Raw genomic sequence first — 27,158 nt, forward strand, 5'->3', positions numbered from 1 at the left:
TCAGAACTGTCATAGTTTAGTCTGAACCATGGATCAACAAACAGCAACTTACCAAAGATAATAACATCCCAGAAAAATACCTTTATACCTTCATAACCCTCAGAATCAAACTCACTCGTGTAGAAGACATGCTGCCATTTCAGCATCAAACTCCATTCTTTTCATTCAGAGCGGTGTCCAGTGGAGAAAACAACAGTGATTCTAGATTTTATCACGTAGTCACTTTCTTTGACTTAGAAAATTGTTTCTTAAAGGTTTTCATCCTCACTCAGCCTTCGTTTTCCTCACCATGGGACACTGGCAGAGTGACTCACTATTCCCTCTAGTGGCCACATAAATCCCCTGGCCTGTCACTGGAAATAAATTCAGTTCATATTTGTACAATCTAATACATTGGTATGTTTGGTATAACTTCAGAGGTCTTTATTCTCAACACTCAAATGATTATTTTAGGTAATTCGTTAAAATATTAAAGTAGAAATACTACATATAGACCCTTTACAAGAGGAAAATAAATGTTTTAAAATCTGTTACATAGTGATACAGCATTTGCTTGCTGTGGGAAAAACTGGTTCTCTTTCAGCAGCTGCAGCTGAAAATGAAATCAGTCATAATCAAATTACATAATCACCACCTTAGCTATCAATTAATAATCCTAAAATCCATCTCATGCTACCTGGTTGTCTTATTTTGGACAAGTCTTTGCATTTAAAATAAAAACTACAACAGTTCACTGATAATTAACCCCATGTAGTCCTTGATAACATCTCACTAAAAGCTGCTATTGTGTCTAACACAACTGTGGAAATAAAACCCACTATTACACAACTAACAACAAACACAAATCCCATTCTCACTCATTCGTCTCTTTCACCACCACAACTTTAGTATCAATTTCGAGGGGATACATGTAATCCTAGCAGGTCTATTGTTGTGCTGTTTGAGTTTCTGAGTATCATAATCACAACAGCGCTATGTTCACATAATGAGTATCTCTGTTACAGCCTGGTTTTGTGACAAAGAACAGAGCTTTCTCCTGTTACCTCTTGGTTTCTTTGCTCAGAGCCGGTCTGAAGCTTCTGCGGATTCTTCAGCTGTTGCTCCAGTTTCTGGATTTCCTGCTGGAAGAAATCCCTCTCATGCTCGCGATCCACAGCTTGTTCCTAAACGCCAAAATGAAGGCAATAGCAAGAAAGGCAACTTATTAGTATGTAAATTAGCAGATAAATAATATACAAAAAGAAGTCGCATTTAATGATCAAAACATTTGGCTTTACGGTGAATCCACTGCTGAAATTAAAGTTCTGGTTAACACATTGGCTTATGGCATGATGGAATATAATAAAGAATTTATCTAATTTTCGAGATCCCAAAGAAGTGTAAAATTACAAAGCAGCCAATGGGCTCCTTTGATGATTAAATTAGTGGTAAATTCTCCTTGCGTGACTCACAATGTTATCATAATTCCCCACAGATTACACAGATGAAATCAGTAATATTTACAGGCAGAAAATATTCAAATTTTTGCACTTATTCACAAAAAGTCAACATTCCTAATAAGCTGTTTAAACAGCTTATGAAAATGAATATTCTACTAATATTCCTGTTCACATCCAGAAACAGATACTGATTAAATACAGTGCTCCCAGTGGTGACCAATACATCACTGTTTGAACACAATCTCCCTCTTTCATTCCAACAAAAAAGCATCTTGAGAACATCAGTTTTTCAATATTTGCTGATAAACAAAAACGTACTGATGTCCTCTTTCATTTTGGAAACATTAGGTGAGTTTCTCCTTCAGACTGGTAAGTGGACTTTTCATTTGGAGCATTCATCTCTACCAGAGAGGATCTTTGTCTTTGCGCCATCTGACTGAAAACAGGGGCCATGTATCTTAATCTGTGGTCAAACCTGCAAACAAGATGCACATTCTGGGTGTCTGTGTACACGTCTAAAGACTCCTAATAAAACCTTATTTGGAAAAAAGGCCTAATTCTGAATATCTAAACAGAATATACTGTCAGGTTAAGGCTAAGGTTAAAGGTTAACTCCTGACATTAACCCTGTAGGAAAATACAATCTATGCATTTTATACATCGTGATACACACACAGCATCTAGAATTTGCCTTAGCACGTTAGAAGCAGTGAGCGAACACTGATGCACCAAGGAACCAACTCCAGACCTTAATCAGCACCGTGGTCAAGGATACTAACAGAAGAATCAACCTACAAATATCTGTTTCTAATGTTTACATGACACCTGACAAATTTTGAATAAGAGTGTAAATACTAGTATCCAATCCAATCTTATTTGCAAAGCACTTTAAAACAACCACAGTGGACCAAAGTGCTGTAGAGAAGAATAAATAAAAACCGAAATAAAAGAATAAAATACAAGAATAGAATGAATAGTGTGAATGTACTTGTATTCATTCAGATTCTACATGCAGTGGTTGCAGAAGGTGGTTAACTTTATATGTTATATATTTCAGGTTAGACACTTCCACTCATTTTTTAATTTGCATCACATGTTGACACGACAAACTGGACAGAATCTGCATTTAAATGTCATCTAGACAATTAGATGCCACTTCCTTTGCCAAGCAGTCCGATTCTGATGATGGGAACTAAACTAATTAGATCATGGGCCAAAAATAATGTACTAGCTGCCAAAGAATTCATTCAGCTTTGACATCAGTGGACCAGACAGAGCAAAAACATGTAATTAGCAATATTTAGCCTTTATTTCAGCCTGAACAGAACTCCTCTTTATATTTTTCCACAAAAACGCAAGTCTGTAACAGTTAATCTATACATTTCAACATGTAGATTGAACTTATTAACTGTTACCTAAAGCAAACGAGGACATATCAACAAGCTAGTCCTAAAACAATGACATTTTTTGTCTTATTTTTAAAATATACATTATAATATGCCTTACTAATTGATATATGTATTTGAATTTTCTTTTTATGTGTATTGTAAATTTTACTTTTTTTCATTTAAGTTGAAAATTCGATAGGCAATGAAAAAACAGATTTTGTAAAAGTAGAGGACAATTATTAGGCATACTAGGTAGCTGTTTTGTAAGTGACATATCCTCCTAAGACTCATTAAAGTAAAAGGTTTGTCTTTATTACAGTAAATAATTGTCTCGATTGGAAACATAATGTAAGTTTTTTCAGATACATTTTTTTAATGGAATGTCCTTTGCAGTGGACAGTATTTTTGTTTAGTTTTTTTCTTTTTTTTTAAGTGAAGCTGAGAAACTCTTGTCCCCTACAGAGGACAAACATTCATTGCTGGATCTGAAGAGGATATGACTTCTGCATAGAACTGACACATGTTAACTGTGCTTTTGCATCATATTAGAAGTTGTGTTTTGGCTTCACGTGTCACTTACGTCGAGGAACCTCCTGTTCTTCTCCAGCTGTTTCTCTAAGGCTTGGATCTGCTGCTGAAGGTCTCCACTCTCCGTCCTCTGAGCGTGCTCCAGTTCGATCACCCTGTTGACCTGCTCCTCCAGCTCAGCCTCCAGCAGCTTCACCTGCTTCAGGAGGTCGGCATTCTCCTTCTCTGCCTGACGCTGCACCTCCACCTTCTCCTTCATCAGCTTCTCTGTCTCCTCCAGCAGGTCTAAAACGGGACGGTGACGGAAGCAGGAGGAAACGACAGGTTAGATGTTACTGCCTGGAAACTAAAAGGCTGATATAGGTTAATCAAACATTAAGATTAGATTTTGCTGATACAGGATGTTGAGAAGAGCAGCTGAAGAGTCTGAGGTGTCTGTGTGTTGTAAACCTTCTAATGCTTCATCATAAAAATACATATTTACCAGCTTTTTCTTTTGAAAGGTTAGTTCAGATTATTTTAAGGGTGACTGTATGAGGTTCTCATCCATCTTCAGGATTTTACCTAAAGTAGGTTGTGGTCATCACTACACTAGTTTGATGACTCAGATTTTATGCAGACCAGCAACTATGAGGTGAAATGCTCTTCATGGGAGTCTGTAGCTTTGTACAGAGTGATATAACTATTTAAGGGTAAGGTAAAGCAGTGAAAATATTCTAAACCTTGTGTGCATTTATAGAGTCATTGGCTGAAATAACTTTTGTTGCTGCCACTGTCCACAGCAGCGCATTTCTTCTCCAAACTTTGAGCATCCTGACCGCCATCTACCGTAGATCATCACAGACTTCATAGTATGTAATACACTTGTAAATACCTCATACAGCCACATTTCAAATAATCCAAACTTACCCTTTTAACATCAGAATATTGCCGTCATTTTATATCTTCTACACGGATAACCTCAGACTCTTAACATCTCTGTCAACATCCCAATATTGCACCCATTACCAAACCCAATCCCCCACTGTGACACCTCTTTTCCCGTCTTCCACCACCAGTGAAAACCCACATTGCCTCACCCAGGATCAAACCCCTTCAGGATTAGTGCAGAGGTAACAAAGTGAGAGAGTGCAAAGACAGCTCAGACACATGGACAGTTCAGACATTGCAGTATCCATGCCCAATAAGCACTTACAAGGAGGGGAGAGGACATTCCTGGACTGCCAATCATCTCATAGAAAAATCATGCTGCAAGCACAGCATTTACATCTTTATCTGTATATAATTACTTAAAATGATGCATCAATTTAATTTGTAGATGATTGACAATAAGGAAAATATTTCCTATATGTGAATGCCTGAGGATTACTTTCATTTCCTCATGCTAAAATGGATGCTAACATTGACTTCAAGACATTAAAGTGACAACGCAGGACAAAAATCAATCAAAATGAAAAGCTGAAGCAAAGGTTAGTGATTAAACTGAGTGAGTTTGTGAGCTCATAGCAAGCAAGCTCCAAGGCAAGCTTTTGTTGGTGAGTTGCTGGATTAGGGTTAGAGAAATAATACTGTCACTCAGCTAGACAGTTAAAGGACATAGACATGACTGAGCCATGCTGAAAGTGGACACACCTGCTTCAGGTGCTGCAACCATTGCAGCTTCAACTAGGCCTACAGGAGAATAAGAAAGCACAGGAATTTAACATGCTGTTGTTGTGTTTTTTTTTCATGAACAGGAAAAGAAAAGGTGATGATAGGATAACAGTGCTTTTCTGTCTGTAGGATGAAGCTGTGAAGGGAATAAGGAAGGAAATGCTGTGAAAAGAAAAGTCTTTGAAACGCCCCGTATGGTTTATCCTAAGACCTACAATACTCACCATTTGATCAGGAATGTACTCACAGGATACCTTTTTCATAATAAAGGGGTTACAGTGCAAAAAATTGCAGATTTAGTTATGAAATTTCCTGAAAACTTGGAAAACAACTGTAAATTATTGATTACTGAACATATTCTTGGCAAGTGGCTAGTGTCCTGGAAATATGGATACTCCTTCTAACTGTAAAACTGCAACAAAAACAGACTTAAATAATTATTTAACTGCTTTTTTTTACCCTGACAGTATTTCCAAACTGCAAATGATAATTAAAACAAAAGTTTCCTTAGGCACAAAAAGTTAAACATAAAAGAAAGCTAAAGTCTCTTCCCAGAAACAGGCACATATCAAAAATTATTTTCTGTCAATAATTAACAATAAACTACTAAACTACTGTATGACTTGCAGCTGACTGTGACTGCAGGTTAATATTTCACATCTATAAAGACATTCGATATCCCCATAGGTCACTAAACAACACATGTCCTGAATTAAATGAGTATATATGCATATTTTCTTTTCATTTTTCTGTAATAAACAAAATGGCAAATACGAATTTTCAGTTCCTATACATGAGAAAAGGAAACTCACAAATGTTAAATTTGATGTTTCTGCTTCTATGCTTTTAGTATGAGTAGGCCTTAACAAGTCATTCAAAATACGTTTCAGGCACTTAATTAGCAGTAAGAGTAGGTTATTTCCATCTTTGTCAAGGGAATCATGGCATACGTACGGAGCTCTCGAGGCCCGGCGTGCTCCCTCATGGCGTCCTGTTGCCGTGACAACAGCTCTCGCTCCTCCTGCATCTGAAGGCGCTCCTGCTCCAACTCGCTCAGCCGGCTACTTGTAACCTGCACCCCAGAAGGACATTTAGTGAACTGTTAATTTTTAAATGTCTTCTGATGAGTTTTCCAACAGATATTAAACTAAAATGAGCTGATGTTCTCACACCTGAGTTGGTTTTAGACCATATCAGAGGAAAACCCTTTTAAAGTATATGGTCACTGTCTTTAAACAGGTTTCATTTGCAGTAATCTCTCCTTACAGCAAATAATCGCTCGTACAGATCATAAATCCTTCATAATCCTTTCAAAATGTACTCTGAGTAGACATGATGAGACAAAATTCCTCTTCCTGTTAATATCAATGTATGATGAAGTTTTGTCACTACCACTAGTGCCAAAATAACATAATGGAATAGAAAGATAGCAGTAAGAAGATAAAGACACCCACTTGATGGCTGGAGTAATTTCTGAACATACAACAACTAGTTTTGCCTTCATTTCATAAAGGGATCTTTGATTACAGCAAGGAAAACCAGTTTCGGTGTTCGTTGCTCTAAGGCAGACATGAAAAATGAAGCCCATCCTTAAAGACTGCTGTGGTAGAAAAAAATACGAAATAAAACCAGCCACTGTTTTACCTATATATTGGTCAAAACCTACTGATTATTTCCTGGTAGACTGCGTAAGGCGATAGGTGAACGATGGCCATTAGGTCATTATATCTGAATGTATTGGAAAACCTGATGACTCTGCTACTGACATATGCCTTAGAGTGACATCTATTAACCTTTTGGGTGATGCAATGAGTGTATGGTATAAAAAAGTAAGCCATCTATAAAAGAGAGAGGCACTGTGTGTTGTATCTCTTACAGAGGAAAGGAGTTGCTTCCTGGGCCCAGAACAAAGAATACATCCATTAAGAAAACAGAGACTGGTGAGTCATCTCCAACACCAGTTTATCATTGCAATGGAGACGTTTACATTTTTCATCTCAGCTGTCAGTAGCCACCTGACAGCCAACAATACCACACAAAGTTAGGTGCTATAGGGCCAAAACTGCAACGGCATGGTCACTTTTAGTTTTCATCCTGGACACTGGTAAAGATTAAGATCACTACCTGACCAAACTGTGCACCAGCTGATATGGAGTTAAAAGGTCTATAATGTGTAGTACAATGTGCAGCCAGGCCATGAACCACTTTAAAAGTAATCAATACAATCTTAAAATCAGTCCGAAAACAAACAGGGAGCCAGGTGTAATGTGTTCATATTCCTTTTTCAGGTTAAACATCACACAGCTGAGTTCTGCACTATCAGCATTGTACACTGACACCTGCCCAGTACCAGGTGTACCTAATAAAGTAGCCAGCATGCCTTTCTATCAGCTCGAACCAGTCTGGCCATTCAACAAAGCACTCTGATATAATGCTAACTTTCACAATAAAGTTTCTATACTTTTGTTTGGATGTCATCAGCTATATTCACAATAATTATCAATAATTATGTATATGAAGGTGTTGAAAGAAGATCATTTTATCAGTATCAATAGTTTTGAATGTTCTACTTGAACATTAATGAAATATTATGACCATAAACAACAGTTTAACATCACAAATACGTTTCTTAAAATTTGACTCAGAACTAAAGATAAGTCCCTTAACTTGAAAGAAGTAATGAGATTAAGATAATTTTGATAATTATGGGTATGAAGTGATGTGAAAACTTGTAGCATTTCTGCCCATTTTTTTGCTTTCTGGTTTTAATGTAAGTGTTAGTGCGCTCTCCTTTGTTTTGTTCTATTTTTATGGGTTTTATGTGCTTTAACTCCAAAGTTAAATTGCTGCATACATTGCCTGTTTGGTGAATAAAACTGTTTCTGATTTTGATTATTACTTGTCCTCACCTGCAGCTCCTGCTCGAGGCTCAGCTGAAGCTCTTCCTTGTGACGCAGTTGATCCTCCAGTGCAGCTCGTTCACCTGTGTAACCATCAATCAAACCTGAAGGTGGAAAAGTGATTAAAAACACAATCAGTAAAGGCTGAGCATATAAAACCTCCTACTCACATAACAGACAACTTGAAACTTCCTTTAGGGTCTGTTAATTTCCATTTTCCTCCCACTCTTGCAATCACTCAACAGAGGAATTTTAAGTGATTATTCTGAGCCTTGTTGTCTTGCTTCAGTAACACACACACACACACACACACACACACACACACACAAGGGAGCCATGCAGATGAATGAGCACTTAACAGCGGGATACAAAATCCAAGGTTACCAATAACACAACAAACAAAAACATACATACACAACATATCCAGGCTAACAAACGTGCATACAAATGCAAGTGAGAATGTCTGACCCATTTTGCTCGACATGAAGTATAAGACCGAGCCGTAAACACAATGAAATGCTCTATGATTACTGCACTGCTCTGTCACAGGTCAGCAAGCATTAACCAGCAGGAAGGCATTCATTTCACAGATACAGGAGAGGAGGTACTGTACGCACACACTCTAAATGTAGTCATTTAGTGACTGGTGCAAATAAGCCCAACGTAAGATTAAATTTGTATATTTCTCATAGCTTTTATGTGTCTGAACTTAGAGACAGTAGGTAAATGTCACGAGATATTTTATTTCAGACATATGACCAGGAACAGAAGCGGTGTGTAAAGTTTGCTTAAGGAGGGATCTCTCTGTGATACACAATTAACGGATGTACATGATGACTGGCTGAAAAAAGAAAACACTTGCCCTGTAAAACACACAAAGATCTGTCGGGATCTAAAACCACATTGATTTCAGTGGTGGAAGTAAGCCTTAAATCAATTATTAAAATATTTTCAAAATATGGTTAAAATTGTCCTAGAGCATTTTATCATCGACCTAAATCTTTAAAATCATCCATTTCCCAGATGATCCTGGGGAACATAAACAGATTTGTCCATTATCAAAAGAATTACTGTATTTTTCCTGCTAAATAACTACAACCGTCTTGTCCCTCTATTAAATAGATGTCTTGAAGATGTATAATATTTGCTTCTGAAATGTAGGGCTGCAGCTAACAAGTATTTTCAGAGTCAATTCATCAGCTAGTTATATTCTCAATTATATTATAGGTCCAAAAATGTCAGAAAATGATGAAAAATGCTGATCATGTCTTGTTTGTTCTACAACCTCAATAAACACATAAAAGCCAGAAAAAACTCACATTTAAAAAGCTGGAATGCTAGACATATTATCTTTAAATGATTATTTAATTATTGTTATCAGAACAGTTGCAAACTAATTTAGCATTTGACAACTAACTGATTAATCATTGCAGCTCTACTGAAATTGTGCAGTTAACGAATGAAGTAGTAAAAAAACTGTAATGTCTCAAATTTGTAGTTAGAAGCACAAAAGTACATCAACTGAGTAAATGTCCTGAATTGCATTTGACAACTTCAAGCCTAAAGCAAATTATTAACCACCCTTCTTCTCCTCTGTTCTCACACTTTAAACATAATAACAGTAACATTCTGGTGAGGTTTAAAGCCTTTCACTGACATCTAATACTTTTGATGAAGAGGATCTTTTTTCCAGCTTGAGCTTGTCTTTTGGTTTAATTCAAAACCAGTTTGAAAAGGCCGCACCCTGAGGTTTCAAAGTCCTGGATCATCCACACAATAGGAGGCAAATTATTTCTTGTTCAGTTCAGCAACATCTGAACAAGATGTTCAGGAGACAAACTTCATTCCCTCACAGTTAATAAAGAGGCATGCCACATGCCACATGACCAGAAAACAGAGCTACAGTTACATTAACTTTTACATTTATTCCTTTGAAATGACCGTGTTTTTTTTTTCCTCAAAGCATGCTACTAGGGTTTTACCATAAAACAATGAAGCCTTAAAGTCAGTAAATATTTGCTATAATAAAAACAAACATTGTAACAGGATGCTAGAAGAAAGGACAATAAAAATTAGAAAATACTATAAACTCACCAGTGTTTTGTTTGTCCAAAGAACAAGAAAGAAAAAAAAAAAACACTGTATACTTATACTGTTCACTTTCCCAAATGTGCAACTGTGTTTCTGCTGTGTTTGAGGGGGGATGTGGCTGACCTGGACCAGCTGTCCCTGACATGGATGGGACATAAGATCTGTTGCAGCTCTTAAAATGTTCTCAGCGGGTACAATTTCTAGCTGCCTTTCCCCCAGTACCTGCTTTGGTTGTGAAATATGTTTGTTTTTATGTGATGGAGTTTTGTAATGTATTAATTATATACATTTTTAACGTTTATTTAATCTTGGAATATTGAGATGTAGTCTGCATTTGCACGATAGCAAAGAAAAACAGAGATGATTTTTTTTTAAATGTTGACTGTGGAAACAAAAATTAACAAATGGAATTAGAAAGTAAATGTCTTCGCACATGCAGGCCAAGGACACATTTCTGCCTCCTGAACACAAAGGAGAGAAATAAGTGTTTCTATTTCTCGGAATCCTCTACACTAAGCTCTCCCACAAACAAAACAATAGCATTTTATACTTGTTTAAGATACAGTAACTTCTCAAGTATTCGCAAATCATGATCATAACCTCAAAAAATATTCTTTACTGAGCAAATTTATCCAGACTTCCTCCTCTCACAGCTCATACAAGTGTAAGACATTTACTAAAGAAGGTAGTTGTAAAGCTAAAGTCGTCTCACATGCTAATACGACAGACATAAACACAAGTTGCCATTTGTTTTCTCACCACAGATGGTCTCACACTATTTTACTCTCCCTTTTAAACAGCTGATCCCATCACTCGTAGCATCCCCTCCCCCAAACCCACACACTCATGTACTTTCACTACGTCTCCTCATGCTCTGTAATGCATTGCTGTTTTCTGCTTTTATTACCATAAACACATTTTCAAAGATCACCTAATTGGGTGAGCATGCAATTTTGCTTTGAGAAAATGAACTTTATGGTGTTCTTACAGAGCTGCAAAACATTCCACCTCTGATAAAAAACTATCTTGAAACACTAATTATTCCAAATTCTGGACATTTTGTGTGTTAGAGACATCATGCAGAGGACACTGACCCTCAGCCCGGTGAAGCTCCAGAGCCAGCTGTTCCCGTGCCCGGGCCTCCTCCGACAGACGCTCCTGCAGCTCCTCCTGCTTCTGCAGCAGCTCGTTCATCTCCTGGTTGTGACGGAAGGATTCCCGCATCAGCTCAGTCTGCGTCAGCCGGGCATGTTCAAGCTGCAAGGGAAACAGATGCAGATAGAGCATATAATGGCTGTAATGATTAGTGTTTGCTTTCAATTACCTTCCAGGTTAATGTCAGTTCCACTGGTGATTTGTTATTTAATCCCTCACATCTATGTTTCATGTGGGATAAGCAAAGTATGTGTTTTTTTCCTGGAATTTACTGACATTATTTCTTGGTTCACCACTTGGAGTACTTTGAGGAATACTGAAAGATATAAAATGTTCCTTACTGTAGCTGTCATCACATCATCCATTAATCTACTCATAAGTGACTCTTCTGAAAGATTTAAGTTTGCTCTTACAGTGAACATCCTTTCTATTATGCAACATGCGCCCGCTGGATTTCCAGCTAAAACATTTTTAAAACTTTGATTTATCATCGCAGTGCAGCCTTCATAGTCCTCAACAAAGGAAATAGGCTCAATAAATGTGGATTCCCACAAGACTAATATTATCATGGGATGACTTTGTTCACTGAGATGGGGTAGATCATTTTTACTTTACAAATTACAGACATGGTTAATTTGAACAAGACTGAGACCACAGATGACCTTTGCAAATATTACAATTTACCAGAGGTCCACAGGTAATGTTGTCCCTGTGTGAATAGGGTTTAAGAGGCAAATACTTTACTTTTTATTCCTCTACATTTGTTACTTTCAGATGCAGTTTTCATCCCTTTCCTGCCCAGTGAAAACCATCCCCATATGTGTTTATTTCATAACTCCTTTGTGAGTTGAGAAAATTCTTCTCTTTCTAAAGCTAAACAAACTCTTGGATTCATTGCAAAAATGCCTCATCACAAAGCTGAAAGCAGCTTAGGTCATGAAAAGCTGGCTTTTTAATGATAAATGGTTCTTGCAGGACAGAGACAATGCAGACATGATGATCTTATAGATGTACTGATGTCGATTAACTATCAACAGTAAATAAAGAAGCTAAAATGGGATCAAGATTACACACCTACAGCAGCAGAACGATTCCAAAAACATCTGATTTGGTAGTAAAGTGATGACAGGGACCATTTTACTGCACAGCTACACTTAGACTCTTACACATTTTACTTTTTAGCGTTTTTAAAGCAGAACATTTACTTTTATTGGAGATCTGTCACAGTGTGGTTCTAGTGACGGATCTGAATACTTCTTCCAGCATGAAAGTTAAAATTCTACATTTATATTACTAATGGTCTGGCAAAACTGTGCTTCCATTTTTAACAGACAGTTACTCCAAGACAAAGTCCAATGTATTGTTAAGGCATAAAAACAGTATGCCATCTTTCATTAACAAAATGAGGTGATGGATCCAGACACACCTTATGGTCAGCTGACTGAAGTGCTCATTTAATTGTGGAAGAAGTATAAAATCATCATAATGCAATAAACCTTTAGCGTAATAACATTCAATTCAGTTACTTTCCATAAATTTCCATATCTCTGTGAGCAAAGGTGTCTTTGTAACAGTTCGGGAACCAGGAAGTGATAACGTGACCCTGCCACAGAGGAATTATATAATCTTTCACCTAGTGTTACAGCCACTGGGTGCTTACGTGGAATGACATAATTGCATCATATTTGCATGTGCAGACATGAAGTGCTGTACATTATAGAGGCTGTGAAATTATTTATCACCCTTCAAGTACAAGTACATTTATCATGTATAATTGAAAAACCACAGAGCTGGGGGTTAGCAGACTTACTGTGTATGGAGGGGTGGGCAGGGAGATTTTAGAGATGACCTTAAGGAGGTGGCCATTAGTCCTGTGGTTGACATGAGAGATTTGTGTCTGCACCACCACGGCGTTTTTCTCAGTCAGAGTGCTACAGATTGGGAAAGGTCGGGGAAGGGGTACCCGGGATTCCACCTCGTACACATCCTGGTCCTCCCCCTCTACCCACGTGGTGCTTTGCATGCTGGAGTTCCAGTAAGAGCGGTAGGAATCCATGATCAAGGACGGACGCAGCCAAAAGGTGCAGCTGCTTTCCTGGAGGCATCAAAAGGCGTTTTCGACCGCCATAATCCGACAGGCTGAGCTGTGCAACCTCAAATGAGAATAAAGTCCAGGGGGGAATGGGAGTAGTTATGGATAGCTCCAAGCAACTGTCACTAAGCATTTACCTCGCACACAAGAGACAAAGTAAACAAGGTTTGGAGACAGTCACGTCATCTCAATCGCATGCCTGCCCTGTTGAGGTAGATCAAGTTCCAGGTAAATAAATATTAGGAGAGGAAAAGGTAAGACGCTCTGTGGCAGAAAAGGAGAGAAGTCCTGTCAATGAGTGTCATCCTCGGCAGCAGGTGGAAGTCACCACTGGGTCCGGCAGCTTTAAGAGCATTCCCAAACAAGACCATAGCAGGTATGTAAACATAAAGTCCCTCATGTCTCCTTTATGTTGAACTCCAGCCTTTTTCCTGTGTTCTCTCTGACCTTGTTTCTTCAGAGCAAAACCATATCATGCCTCTCGGTAAAGCTCACACCCCCGCTTCTGCTCCGGCTTGCTTCTCTCTCTCTCTCTCTCTCTCCCTCTCTTGTTGGTGGTTCATTAACAATACTACGCCGCCGTAGCAACCATGACCTGAAGAGAAAGCTCCCAGAGGCCCCTTTTAATTGTGTAGTCCAAGCGGCAGCCAGCTGAGGTTGAAATGACAGCACTCGGGTCTGTAATCGCTCAGTCTTTCCTTCTCACTTCCTTTTAGGACTGCTGTCATTCCTTTTCCACGCATGCCCTTTGCTCACAACATAATATTACTCACTGTAGCTGTTTCTCTCTGCTGCCAGCCGATGTTTACTTACCTCCAGCAGGCTACTGACTTTTCTCTTACACTCACTTAGACTCTTGTCTGTACACGTGCTTTACAAAAAGGTTAAATCCCAGACTTCCATTGTAGTTTTAATCCATAAACTGAGTGGATTTTTGTTCCACTTCCTCTACCAATACGCACACAGTAGAAGTGGGAGGGAAGCAGGTGTGGCTTGACTCCTTCAGGCCAGGTAGATTTGCAAATAGATGACACAAACACACCAACAGGCCAAATACACACACACACCCTTCCCACGGAAAGTTGTCCGACTGGATTCACTTGCTACGTAGCCGCAGAGCAATTCTGATTAAGGTGTTCTGACATGCGTGTCCTGCCGTCTCACATGCTGCACACAAACAATTTCCACATCTGTCCGGGGTGTCTCACCGGCTGATAATGGGAGGTGAGTGAACAAACACCTTCCCAAGCAAATTATTTACAGCAGCAGCTCAACAAAGACACTTAACATTCCTGACCTGCTTGTGACATCAATCTCTTTTCACGACATCCAGGCATCGTGATCCGGCACTGCTCGCTCACAAGGCTAATGTACACCAGATCAATAGCAGCAGGGAAATCATTGAACAAACCATTTGAGGCTCAGCTGATTACAACTTTATTGTGGTGTTGATAGTGTGTGCTGAAAGAGGATATCGACTGTGTAACATGTAATGTGTTTGTAAAAGTAGAGGGGCTGTGCTTCAACACAAGATTGTTAAAATTTTGACACTGATGTGAAAATGTAGCACATCTGGTTGTGTTATGTAATAACTCAAACTGGCAAAAAAAATTACTAAATAATTAGATAATATCCTTTACAATAACACAAAAAACGTGGCTGTGAAAAAGTCTAGAGTGGGTAAATAACACTAAAACTAGATTATGTATTTCTTTTTTATAACAGGATAATTTTTTTTTTAATTGTTTTCAGTTGTTTTCAGTTTTCAGCATTTGATTTGTTGGTAGTTGTATTTTTTTTTTAATATGTCCAAAATAAAATTCAATCGAAGGTACGTTATGATAAAAAAAGTGTATGTTTGGTCGAAGATGTTTAGGAGCAAGATTTAAAGACCAAAATGCACTCTGTGGTGGAACAACACTGACGCCTGGCTTGAAATTTCTGTTTCTATTTTTAGATCACCAAGATAAAACCCATCTCAGTGTGAGTAACCACAAGAATTTCAGCCAATGGGAAGATGTGCAGTCGGATACAGTAACATGTTCAATGGCCTAGTTAAACTGGCCCAGTCTCTGTGGGTTGACACTGGACACAGCGGGCTCTACATGGACGGCCTGAGGGGGGTGGAGTTGTTCGGTTCAACCGGAGAGACAAAAGCTCCATGTAAATACGGCTCGTATCTATAGGCAACCGCTGGGAATGAGGCAGCTCTTTTGTGTGCGTCGTTCTAGACAGGCCAACTTTGTTGCTGGTTGCATTCTGCAGTCTCATCCCCATTATGGCTCCATGAACAGGCGCAGAAAACCCGCAGAGGGGGTTAATGCTGTTGAGTGTGGGCATTTCAATGGTTTGACAAAGCCTAAATATGACACTGGAGCTTTCTGTTTATGATTAGTTTGAGGCAAAAACAGACACAGGACTGTTCATGAAGATTCCTCAATCTCCTCAACCTACATAAACACAATTCTCCTTTGTACATAGTATAAAAAAGCATAAAAACTGCTGGATATAAAATAACAATAGCTTTTACCAAATCCTAGAGAATCTTGAGAATATTGGTGAATTTTCTAGTTTAGAAAATGAACAACATAGTGCATTTAAAGTTTTTAACTGAGTCATATAAAACTCTCATTATCTGGACTCATTTTCTTAGTGTAGGTTATCATTAGTGAATTGAAAAAAGTGCAACAGAGGAGGGTGAGACTGCAGAATGAAACTAGCTTTTACCAAATGACAAGAGTCTCTAGTATAAAATATGGAAAAGTATCTATAGGTTATTTTCATACATCGAATACTTTTCTAATTTTTGGCAATAGTTCATTTAGCTATATTTCTACATTTGTTGTAAGACTTAATAAGACATTCCCCGATAAATATATTCAATATTTGTTGGTATCAGTAGTAATGTTCATATATTATCAGTGTTAGATAAACAAATGTAATTGTAATCTGTCATTGGCTTTGTTCAACATCATCTTGTCTCTCCATCTAAACCGGCTCTATTCATTTGGTAGTATGCACTTCATTTATTCTGAATCATGGTTTTGATTGGATCTCTTGTTTTAACTTGCACAGCCTCTGATTTTCCAAATAAATCTGTGTATGATGCTTTAATCAATCTGAGTCTGCCATGCGTGGCAACAAGTGATCAACCATAGTGGACTAAAACGCCTGTCAGTGCTGGATTTTCAACAGTGTTTTCCTTCTGATATTAGAAAGTGGTTCTAACATTAATATTACAAACAGAAAAGCAACCAAATGTAGTAAGTTACATTACCTTGATGAAGTAATTGATAGTTTAGTTATTGCATGTGCAGTAACAAATAAACCTATAAGATTACAATTTAAAAGTACCTCTGCCCTAAAGCAAACCAGATGCTAACAATAATCGCTAGTAAGCTTCATAATACAGAATAGTATATTTCTTCAGATACTCTACTTGGATTCAAAGTGTAAGTATTTGCAAGATGAGATCAGGTAACACTGATCTGACACACTTAAACAACAATATCTGCTCTGTACCTGGTTGGTGGAGTCTGAGATGGCCATCAGCATCTTCTCCAAAGCCGTCTGGAGTCGTCGACTGATGCCCATTAGATATTCCTCGTTCTCAAGCTGCGTCCCTGCCCCCTGCAGCAGGCTATCCATCATCTGCTGGGACATCTCCAGACCCTCATCAGCCTCCGTCTCCGCAGACCACATACTCAAATCGTCTGCACCGGTTTCACTGGCTGGGCAGCTTTCTGCAGAGTGACCTGAAATGGCCAGAGCAACAGAGTGCACAACATATCACTCTGATGCAATAATATTTTCAACAAGATGCCTGGAGCATTTTCAGTCTGCACAGTTTGAGTATTTTCCATTTCACTTTTTTTTAAAACTCTTTTTATTGAAATTAGAACAATGATAATATAAAAAAGTCATGTACAGTATCCAGTATATGTGATGTCAGAACAAGAACACCGCATCTGCACTCACATGCACACACACATACACAAATTAAAAAAAAGAGAAGGGGGGGGGGGGGGGGGGGTCTGCCTATCCATTTCACTTTTTAACAATATACAGGTATAAGCCTTGGTGAAGGACCAACACAAGCTGGAAAATAATAGTCATGTAGCATATTTCATGATCTAACAGGATGCAGAGCAAAGCTAAAAATACAACCATAATGAACGTGTAGGCGTGTACATAATCTGTTTCAAATGAGTGTACTTCAGTCCTACAACTGTGTATTTCAGTAAGGTTACACGATGTCAGTCTTATTTAACTATTAACACAGCATAAAGCACGTCTTAGTATCTGCAAGGATAAAGCTTACAGTGGGCTACAGTTCCACACTTAATGTGGTGTTTTCAAGTTGTAATTTATGTCAAAACACATGATTAGATCAAGCGCTGCCACAGCTGCACAGGATCCATAAATATGCAATTAGACAAAGATGAACCACACACTAAGGATCAAGAGTTTTACAACAAACCAACCGTTTACAAATTGTAAGCAGGAAACTGTCAATTTGTTTGAGGTTTTTCCAGGGGTCAAATACTGGGTTAAGTTGCAGGTTTTCTACAGCAATTAAAGCAACATAAGCCTCTACAAGTGCCATAAGTTCACTTGAAAACCCTGCAAACCCTGTTTGTATTTAACAGTGCTGGAACATAATGTGTTACTACACCATCTGCCTTTTTGTAAACAGTTTTTCACTGCATATTATTATGACTAACACTATGCTATATTCCGCCTTCTACAGTTCTTTACTCATCCTACATAGAGACCAAAATGAAGGTGTAATAGAGGAGGTCTGGGTTTAATTTACATGCAGACACATATGTGGACGAGGATCCTTCCCGAATCAAATGTTCACAGGTTATTACAACAATATTTTTTACATAATTATTTTTTTACTTTATGACAACAACCCTGTGGTAAAATTCATGCAGTATAAGTTAAATTTTAGGTTAAATGATCTATGATTATATTTCAGATCAAAATGGGAAAGGGGGAGCTTAATGATTTATTGATCTGTAACTTTACAATGATACAAGCCTGAGAGGTATGTTACAGTAAAATATGTACAACTAATGCTCTGGCAAAGTCATAGGATAAATAGAGTCCATACTCATAAGACCTTGTTATTGCCCAGTTCAATGTAATAAAGAATTTGTAATAAAGGTAAATCTGATTTGTTTCTGCAATCAGCCCAACAGAACACAAAGTCCTGCATTGAATGTTTATACCACCTATTATTAATCTATTAAGAGAATAATGTCTGTATAAAAAATGCTGCAGAAATTCATGTGTGTGTCTTCTTTTTCCAGCAAAGACACCAACAAACTTCACTGCTTTAAGGATCAGGTTTCTGTTCACTAAACAGGTTTACATTGACTTTATGGATAATCATTATGTCTCTAGTCTGTGTTATTGACAGAGGACTTGAGTTAAAATTACAGACGTGCTGCCAACAATACTCAGCATGTGACATCAGGTTATTACAATGTGTCGTGTCATGATAAGCGTGATAACAGTCAGGAGTTCAAGATCCAAAGCCAAAATAAACATCATGTAAAATGCTGAACTGCTCATATTGTTTGCACATGTTTGGATATTCAGAAACCACAGCTTCAAGCTGTACTAGAATGTCAGTCTACACATCAATAAGATCACAGACTCTACAGTAATTCAAGTGGATATATACTATTTTATTTTCTTCTTGCATTCTATTAAGTTTTGGTTTTGGTTGGTTCTATTAAGTGTTAAGTGGCAGCTCACTATAGAGGAAAGCATCAAACCAGCTAATGCTCTCCTCTAGTCCTGATGTTACTCGCCTGCAGCAGCTCTGACTCTCTGCATGGTGGTATGAGGAGGTGCAGTCTGCTGTCCTGCAGCTGAAGCATCGCGCAGACTTTGCATGTGGAGGCCCATGGTTTCTTCTGCTGCTGCCGTGGTCTTCAGGACGTCAACCAGCACCTGACTCAGCTTCTCGTTGGCTTTACGCAAGAGGCTTCGGAAAGTACCAAAACAATGTAAATTTAATAAAAAGCAGAGTAAAGAGGAGTTTATTGAATATCTGTAGTGCTATCCAAAAGATTTATATCAAATATCTACAGAAAAAAGATGTGATATATGATACATCCTTTGACAATGTTTGCAATGAATTTTGCAATTGTATTTTCTAAAACTAACACGCCTGGATTACATGAAGACAACCTATTTAGTTGCTTAAAATGTTTAGAGTTTCCTCATTATTAGAGCAGCACAAAGTGAGTTATATGAATGCATCATTAACTACCTTTCTGCATCTTTATCAGACGACTCTCCCTCATCCTGTGATGACAATCTTCGCCCACCAGCTGGTTTTATTCCTGGTGTCTCTGGCTCTTCCTCAACTTCTTGTCGACTATCTTCTCCCTTCTTTAAGGCCTGGACCGGCAGGAGAGAGAACACAGACAGCAGCCCCGTCATTGCAAAGTTGCAGATGGATAAAAACTCTCAACAGTAAAACACAGTGTGTCTTTTTATGTGCCCATTAGAAAAAGTGAATTCAGATAAGGCACGGCCAGGCACACATACACACTCCATACAAACACAGAGACACACTTCTAACTCCCATGGAGCCCAGAGAAACACTACTATCTTTGTGCTGCTATGGCAACAGGTGCAACTGAGGCTAGACTCAGAGGCAATAGCTCTACCTTCAGGAGGAACAGCAGAACTGCAGCTTTGCTTATCCTGTCAGTTCAGTCTGACAGACACTACACTGTGCAGAGACTGGTACTGACTGAGAGGTAACAATGAGATCTTTCAACAAACATAAACACCAAAAAAATGACAAAAACAAACATCAAATGGCTTGTTGTAATCTGTGATTTCCACTTAAGTGTGTTTTTTAAACCAGAGGATTTTATTTTAAACTGCTTTATCCTTGAGAATCTTGAGGACATTGTTGAATTTTTCTAGTTTAGAAAATGAACGACATAATGCATATAAAGTTTGTAGCCGAGTCTTCTAAGAGCGTCTTTATCTGGACTCATCTCTATAGTAAATTTTCATTAGTGAATTGAAAAGAGTGCACCAGAGCAACTCATCTCACAAAGAACACTAGAGCTGACAGCCATGGCTATCACACAGTCAAAGCCTAATCATGCAGTAAATAGTAAGTGAAAGGCTAGCGGGACTGACATTAGCTCTGCAAAGACTGAGGTCCACTGTTAAAAAGAAATCCAAATTAAATCATGGAAACCAGTTAATGCACACTGGACGTATGAAAAGTATGAATGACCTACATATAGATAAGTGTACTCCGTTTTAAAATGACAGCACTAAGTGTGCATAGGGTGGGGTTTGGTTATGGACAGAGTTAAGTTACCTACATGTTTTTATACTGTGCTACCTGTTCAAACAGAGATAAAAATCAGACATTCAACAGTCAAATTATTGATTGTAATATAAAAAATGGCTTTTTATTGTACTTTGATTAAAAGATCAAATGATTTAATCAAAACGAAATTATACTGAGCAGGAAAAAGCAAACAAAAATATGTTATTTCTCATTCAAGGGCAGATAATAATCAATAATACAGCACATACAGAGTCCATTTAATGCAACACCTGCACTGCGACAAAGTGCATTTGAAAATTAATGACAAAGCAATAAGGAATTCTCTCTGACATTAATGAAACTTGGAACGCAGTGTGGTTGAAGTGGAGAGTAAATCAGTTTAACAGCTCAGTTTGCAGATACTAACCTGCTCCGGTTTTGCTTCAGTTTTCTGCAGCTCCTGCTTTAACTTGTGGATCTCGGCATTCCTCTCCTCCAGCTCTCGTTCCAGTCTCTCCCTCTCTACTTCTTCCAGCCAGCCACCGGCAGTGGGTGACGCTCGGGGAGTCTCCTCATCGTTTCTGCTCTCCTCCAGCTCTTCGTCGTCCCACTGGGTCTGCATGGAGGTGTTTGTCTGGAAGGAGCGCTTGTTGATTCGAGCCAGTTCAGTCTTCTGTGCAAACTCCACTGACATCTGAACTATGGCCTGTTAGAAGATCAGTAAAGAGAACAATCATTAATCCAATATATGCCATGTGTATTTAATGCTTACTATTCAGGGACTGCCGATAGAAATAAACCAGTAGCTAAAGCTGGTACAATGCATCTCTGGGACTAAAAAGTGCTGATACAAACTTATTTCAGGATCATTCTCCTTCAGGATCTTTTCAGACAACAATAATGTGCTGTAACACTGTTCCTTAATACAGCCTGTTATCAGCCATCTACTCATACTTTCTTATTGCTTGTGTTTTTCAAAATATGGCGCACCATTGTGACATAAAATGAAGGTAAAAAACAAAAAACAAAAGGAGTTTAAGAATTTAAGGACAAACAGCAACATGGATAAATGACAAGGGAGAACAGGTTACAATATGTCAATAATAATAATATTTTTTAAAAAAAAAAACAAACTCAAAAGCGGACACAAAAATAGTTCAATGACCCCATTCTCTTCAAAGTTCCCACAACATTCTAATCATGTGTGTATTCAAGTCTGTACTCAGCCTTAATGGAAAGAAGAAAAATATTCTTAATACAACTAAACTGTCTCATATTAAGGAAAAATAAGCTAATGTAGAAAGCAAATGATAGTGAAGTGACCTTATAACTGAAAAAAAAGTTTAAGCAAATTGTGCTTACTACTAGCAATGACAACATTTACAGTTCCTCCTAAAATAAGGAAAACACTGATCCACTGGTGGGATATTCATGCAAATCAATGTTAGCTTGTTACTGATTTAATCTACCTGTTTTTAATATAAACTGTAATATCTCATAATTCTCTTCAGATTGAATTATGTTTTCAGGGAAAAAAGATGCTTGCTTCAGCTCTTTATCTCACCCTCTTGTCTATTAATGTAAATTTAACTCATCAGACAGAATTAATATTAAAAAATGACATGTTTGTTTACCTTTGCCACTTCCTCCTCCACTCGTTCCAGGTCGACCTGCCCGGCTGTCCCAGCGCTGTCCGTGGAGCTGAGATCCTGCTCTTTTCCTCCTCTGTCTTTGTGACGCTCGTCTCTTTTCTTCTCCTGCTCCTTTTCCTCCGTCAGTCTCTTCAGCTCGCTACTGTGCTGCTGTTTGAGAGCCGCTACTTCTTGGACATACTTGTGGTACAGTGCTTTCCTCAGTGCCTGCAGCTGTGCTGTCAGGCCGGCAGACCTTGCAGACCAGCCCAACTCCACACCTCCCTCTGAAAACTCCTCCTCACCAAGGTCCTGATCCGAGTGCAGAAAAAAAATTGAGGGTTAGAAATAAAGCAACTGAAAGCATCAGCAGCCATGTGATCAAATGAACCACATAACAGAAAATGACACTGTGGATAATACAAGTTCTTCAAGACTGTTCCTGAAATACATAGGTCCTCTTATCTGTGGCTAAACCCCGCCCACCCTCTAATACTGATAAATACACTGTTTTGTTCTCTCCATCCTCAAGGGGTGATAAAATGATAAAAAGATGTCTTCAATTTCAGCCAGATTGTTCCCTAATAAACTAACACTCTTGTGTCTTGTGATGAGTCCTTATCTCTTCTGTTTCATAGTCATTTAGTTTTCAGCTTACCACTCACCTTACAACAAACATTTCAAACCCAAACATAGACTTTGCTTAAGGGCAACATTCCCTGCTTTTTTCCACTTATTTTCACTGTTTTATGCCAGAGTCAGTCTCCTCTCCTGTCTTTCTGTCTGATCTCTGTATGAGGATGCTGAGCTACAAACACACATGAGCTAGTGTTGAGGCTGGTGCAGACCAGACTTACACACTATGATAGAATAATAAAAGTGTATTGCGTGAATGAACTGTGCTGCATTAAAGCTGTCTCTCATTCATGTCACTCCAAGAGGCCTTCTTTCATCCAGCCGCCAAGACTACAGTGCGTCCCTTGGTACATGAGTAACACGCTACACTGGTACGTTACGTAATGTGTAAGCCTTTTACTTGTTCGATATAGGACCCTTCATACTGCTGCTCCAGAGCAAAACTGAGGATTTAGGGCACGTTTTAGCCTAAAGGCTGCTTCTGCCTCCTCCCATCAGCCGTTACTGTCATAGCTTCTTAATGCACATACATGTTTTAGCTCACAGTAAGATGTGACACATGTGATATAGGAAACTCAAAAGAGGAAAAAATGTATCAGCCAAACCTTCAGCTCCTCTGGTCGTTCCTGCGTCCTCTCAGAGCTGGATTCACTGGACAGGCTGTAATCCAAAACACAATGTCAAAATGAATTTTTATGCAACTAAAAATGTGTAGAATTTGTATCTATGCCTTGTAAGGCAGCCATAAATAAAACGCAAAATTTTATTCATCATTATTATTATTTTCAGAGTGTTCAAAGCACCATGAAGCTGCTGACAAAGGCCTCTGCTACTGATATTTTTCAGCATAAACAGCATATTAGAGTGTCATTATATTATTATACTGGGTTTCCCAAAAATTTTAAGGCTTATGGGCAGTACTCTAGTCATTGTGGACACTATCAAAATCAAATCAATGAAGAGAGCATCAAAATTAACTCAAGGTCTTGACAGCATTAATGAAACAAACAGAATTTATATGCACACATATGTAAGATGTTCCAACATACAGGTATAAGACGGTATTTCTGGGTAACGTCTTGAACAGAGCTAGGGTTAGACAAAAAAAAGAGATGAAAATTTATGTACACTCACATTTACAAGTCTAACAGAGGAGGGCAGCAGCATCTTATTTTTCACAGTAACAGTATTTGTCTGTTTCTCCTTAGTCATGATGAGAGGCAGATCCAAAGAAATAAACAACCTGTACGGATAGTGCTGCTCAAACATACAATTTTATATCCTAATCTCTTTCTTCACAAGCAGTGAAACAGCAGTGCAGTTATTTCACTCTGAAATTGAAATTAATCAAAAAACGAGAGGGTGAAATCTGACTGTAATACTAGTAAAGCTTTAGATTATTACAGATGAGTTTTGCGCTTCAAAGTGTACGTATTATTGTTTGTCTTTGATTTGGTGTTGTCCATATTTCAACAAAAAGTGATGACTCCATACTTAACTTTGACATATTTTTATAGATGCAATATCTTTTAAATATGATTTTATTCCCATTTTCTATATTTACCTCTAACTAAATTTAATATACTGGTTGTACAATAACCTCCTAAGTGGTGTAGATGTATGAATATTTTTTTATTTTCCATTTGTCAAACCTACTGACCTGATGAAATAGATCTAAAACTTCATCACTGATAAACTTTTGTGGTGTAGGTGTTACTTTTTTCACAAATGGAGTTTTATTAAATTCTTGCACTGTTGTTCAAAAGAACTAACCCCCTAATCATAATCTGATGTATGTTTACCTTTATCTGAAAAACTATCTGTAATATGAAGTGTGTTTTCACAGTGTTTTCACCTGAAGTGGGTCTGGCTGCCTGTGACCTCCTCTAGTCGCTGCTGCAGGATGAAGAGCTCTGTGGCGTAACGCTCCTCCGTCTCTGTCGCCTGCTGCTGGTAGTGGGCTCTGAGATGTTCCATCTCCTGTCTGTGACTCTCCTCCAGCTGCAGCTGCTTCTCTTGGGCTTCAGCTTTCATCTTCTGTAATTGCTCAGAAAGGGAGGTAGATGGTGCTCTGGCTCGTTCCTCCAGATCTGACCGAGGCACAGAGGAAATGAGACACTCAATACACTCAGCTGGAATGCATCTAAGATTCAAATCAATTGCATTAAACTTTAATGTTTGATCTGGAAAAAACAGGTCACTGCAATGGCATCAATAACAACCCAGATGACAGTTAATTAATTATCAACGTTCAAAAAATAAGTAGTGTAAAATACAACAGCCTGGAACAAGTCTGAGGTACTCTGACACAAAAATAAAAGTTCTTTAGAACCTACAGGTGCACTATCCTTATCATGTTTTGGCAACATAGCCTTCATCAGGGCATTATACAAAACACATGCTCAATTTCAAAACCTCAGGGCATCATGGGATGCTAATTATGCCGATAACATGACAACAACTGCCTCTGAATATGGTTGAACAAATGGCAAAGGAAAAGCACAAGACAGGAAGATATTAAAAAAGAAGAAAAACAAAAGAAATCATTTTGTTTTTCATGCCCTTGTCCTTGATCAGCACCTAATTCCTTTATATATATTTATATTTTTTTATTCTCTGACCTGGTGAAGCACCAACAACCAATTTTCTTCTTCACTACAATGACATTGGCTTAAAGTGTGTGGCCCATATGTCATGTAAGTGAACTCAAAAACCTGACAAATCTTAGCTAAATCATAACTTCTGCTAGATATACATGTACCTTCCTCACTAGAGACTGTGATTGTGTTGTAGTGTAGACAGACAGAAACAGAGACTTTTGGAAACAATGATGCACACACCTACACTGGCTGCCTGATCTGTAACTACACATCCCTCTGTCACATAAACCTTTCCACAAAAAACAAGATATCATCCTCAACTACAATCTGTTACTTCAGCATGGATACTGAATTACAAGGGATTCTGTCCATGTCGTGTCAGGTAACAGCTGTTCATCACTTCTATTGTGCTTTTTATCATGTTAATACTGACTACATTCACAGTAAGACACTTGTTATTCAAGCAGTTTTCAATAATTCCTACATCAGCAGTGTAACTTCAAGCATACCTTCACTAGAAACGGGGCTGAAGGTGGAAACCTGTGCCTGCAGGTCAGAGATCTGCCTCTCACTGCTGCTTTTCAGGTTGTCATATTCCTTTTTCAATTCCATCATCTGAGAGAGCAAAAACATTAATGTGATTCAGTAAGCTTGTAATCATCTGTGTTACTCATACAAACTCAGTGAGTACATGAGTTTACCTTGTCTCCATCAGCCCTGAGCAAAGCTTGGAGCTGCGACAGTCGATGGTGCTCTTGTTCAATCGTTCCCCTCACCTGCTGAAGATCTCTGTAGAGCTCTGAAGTCACACAGATATTATCTTACCTACACATTTTGGCAGTTTATTTGAAAATACTTAGAAAAGTAAAAACACTTAGTAGTTACAAAACCTTATACAGTCCCATCTGTGCATTTCGCCTTAGGTCTCTTATTTGCATTTGTGCTATAATTTTACTTATTACTTTCTTACCAAACTTTCCTAAAAATTTACTTTTTCAAGAAATTAGGTTAAGATTTCACCCATGCTGCATCCATAATAACCATTAAGAAACATTCACATCAGAGACAGTAAAAAACTACATGGAGCAAGGAAATGCAAATACAGTATAAAATCATAGTAACATAACATACTGTTAAAAAACACTGACAATAAATACATAAGAACCTGTTACATCCTATGAAACGTATATACATATTAATAGAAATCAGTAGAAATAGAAATGTTTTATTTGTGTTGATTCTATCCTTAATTCATCTTCCCAGTTTTCAAGTTTGGATCAATAATAATAATAATACTGTACCTCTGGCTTCCATTACAATGGATTCACTAGTTTCCGGTCTTTCAGCTGAAGATGGCAGCTGAACCTCTGCACCGACACTCTCTAAAAACTCTTCCCCAAACATTTTCTGAAAAGACTGAGGACAAAACAGGCAGGTGCAAGGTTACCTGACTGCCATGGCAACACACAATAACAAATCTCAGCAAGGGAAATTCAGATATTAAAACTCTTTACCAAAATAATTTCTCTGCACTCTTCTGACACAGCCTGTAACACGTCCTGGTATTTGTAGATTTTTGGTTCATCTGTGGAAAAATGTAGAAAATTGGACACAATCAACCCATGGCAGAGCAGATACATGCAGCATTAGTCAACTGGAATGGTAATCCTTTTTCGGTTTGGCATGAATGTTGTATCAAAAGTAAGTCTGAGGAGGCTTGAACACAA

The 27,158-nt window shown here is 38.2% G+C and overlaps 1 protein-coding gene across 1 annotated transcript in view; it reads right to left on the reverse strand.

Annotated features, from left to right (window-relative positions):
- Nucleotides 1-27,158, reverse strand: part of akap9 (A kinase (PRKA) anchor protein 9) — an 85,987-nt gene that overhangs the window by 26,471 nt on the left and 32,358 nt on the right. The window contains exons 11-27 of the mRNA XM_030147669.1: nt 26,946-27,024; nt 26,733-26,847; nt 26,133-26,230; nt 25,941-26,046; nt 24,687-24,921; nt 23,437-23,491; nt 22,199-22,507; nt 20,992-21,270; nt 19,536-19,666; nt 19,072-19,247; nt 16,769-17,001; nt 11,094-11,256; nt 7,918-8,012; nt 5,963-6,080; nt 4,988-5,026; nt 3,408-3,640; nt 1,044-1,163 (exon numbers count right to left, since the gene is read on the reverse strand). Coding sequence (XP_030003529.1) covers nt 1,044-1,163; nt 3,408-3,640; nt 4,988-5,026; nt 5,963-6,080; nt 7,918-8,012; nt 11,094-11,256; nt 16,769-17,001; nt 19,072-19,247; nt 19,536-19,666; nt 20,992-21,270; nt 22,199-22,507; nt 23,437-23,491; nt 24,687-24,921; nt 25,941-26,046; nt 26,133-26,230; nt 26,733-26,847; nt 26,946-27,024 — 2,584 coding nt within the window. The remainder of the gene's footprint in view (nt 1-1,043; nt 1,164-3,407; nt 3,641-4,987; nt 5,027-5,962; nt 6,081-7,917; nt 8,013-11,093; nt 11,257-16,768; nt 17,002-19,071; nt 19,248-19,535; nt 19,667-20,991; nt 21,271-22,198; nt 22,508-23,436; nt 23,492-24,686; nt 24,922-25,940; nt 26,047-26,132; nt 26,231-26,732; nt 26,848-26,945; nt 27,025-27,158) is intronic.

Source organism: Sphaeramia orbicularis, chromosome 11 (genome assembly GCF_902148855.1).
Source record: "Sphaeramia orbicularis chromosome 11, fSphaOr1.1, whole genome shotgun sequence".
In the NCBI taxonomy this organism is placed as follows: Eukaryota; Metazoa; Chordata; class Actinopteri; order Kurtiformes; family Apogonidae; genus Sphaeramia; species Sphaeramia orbicularis.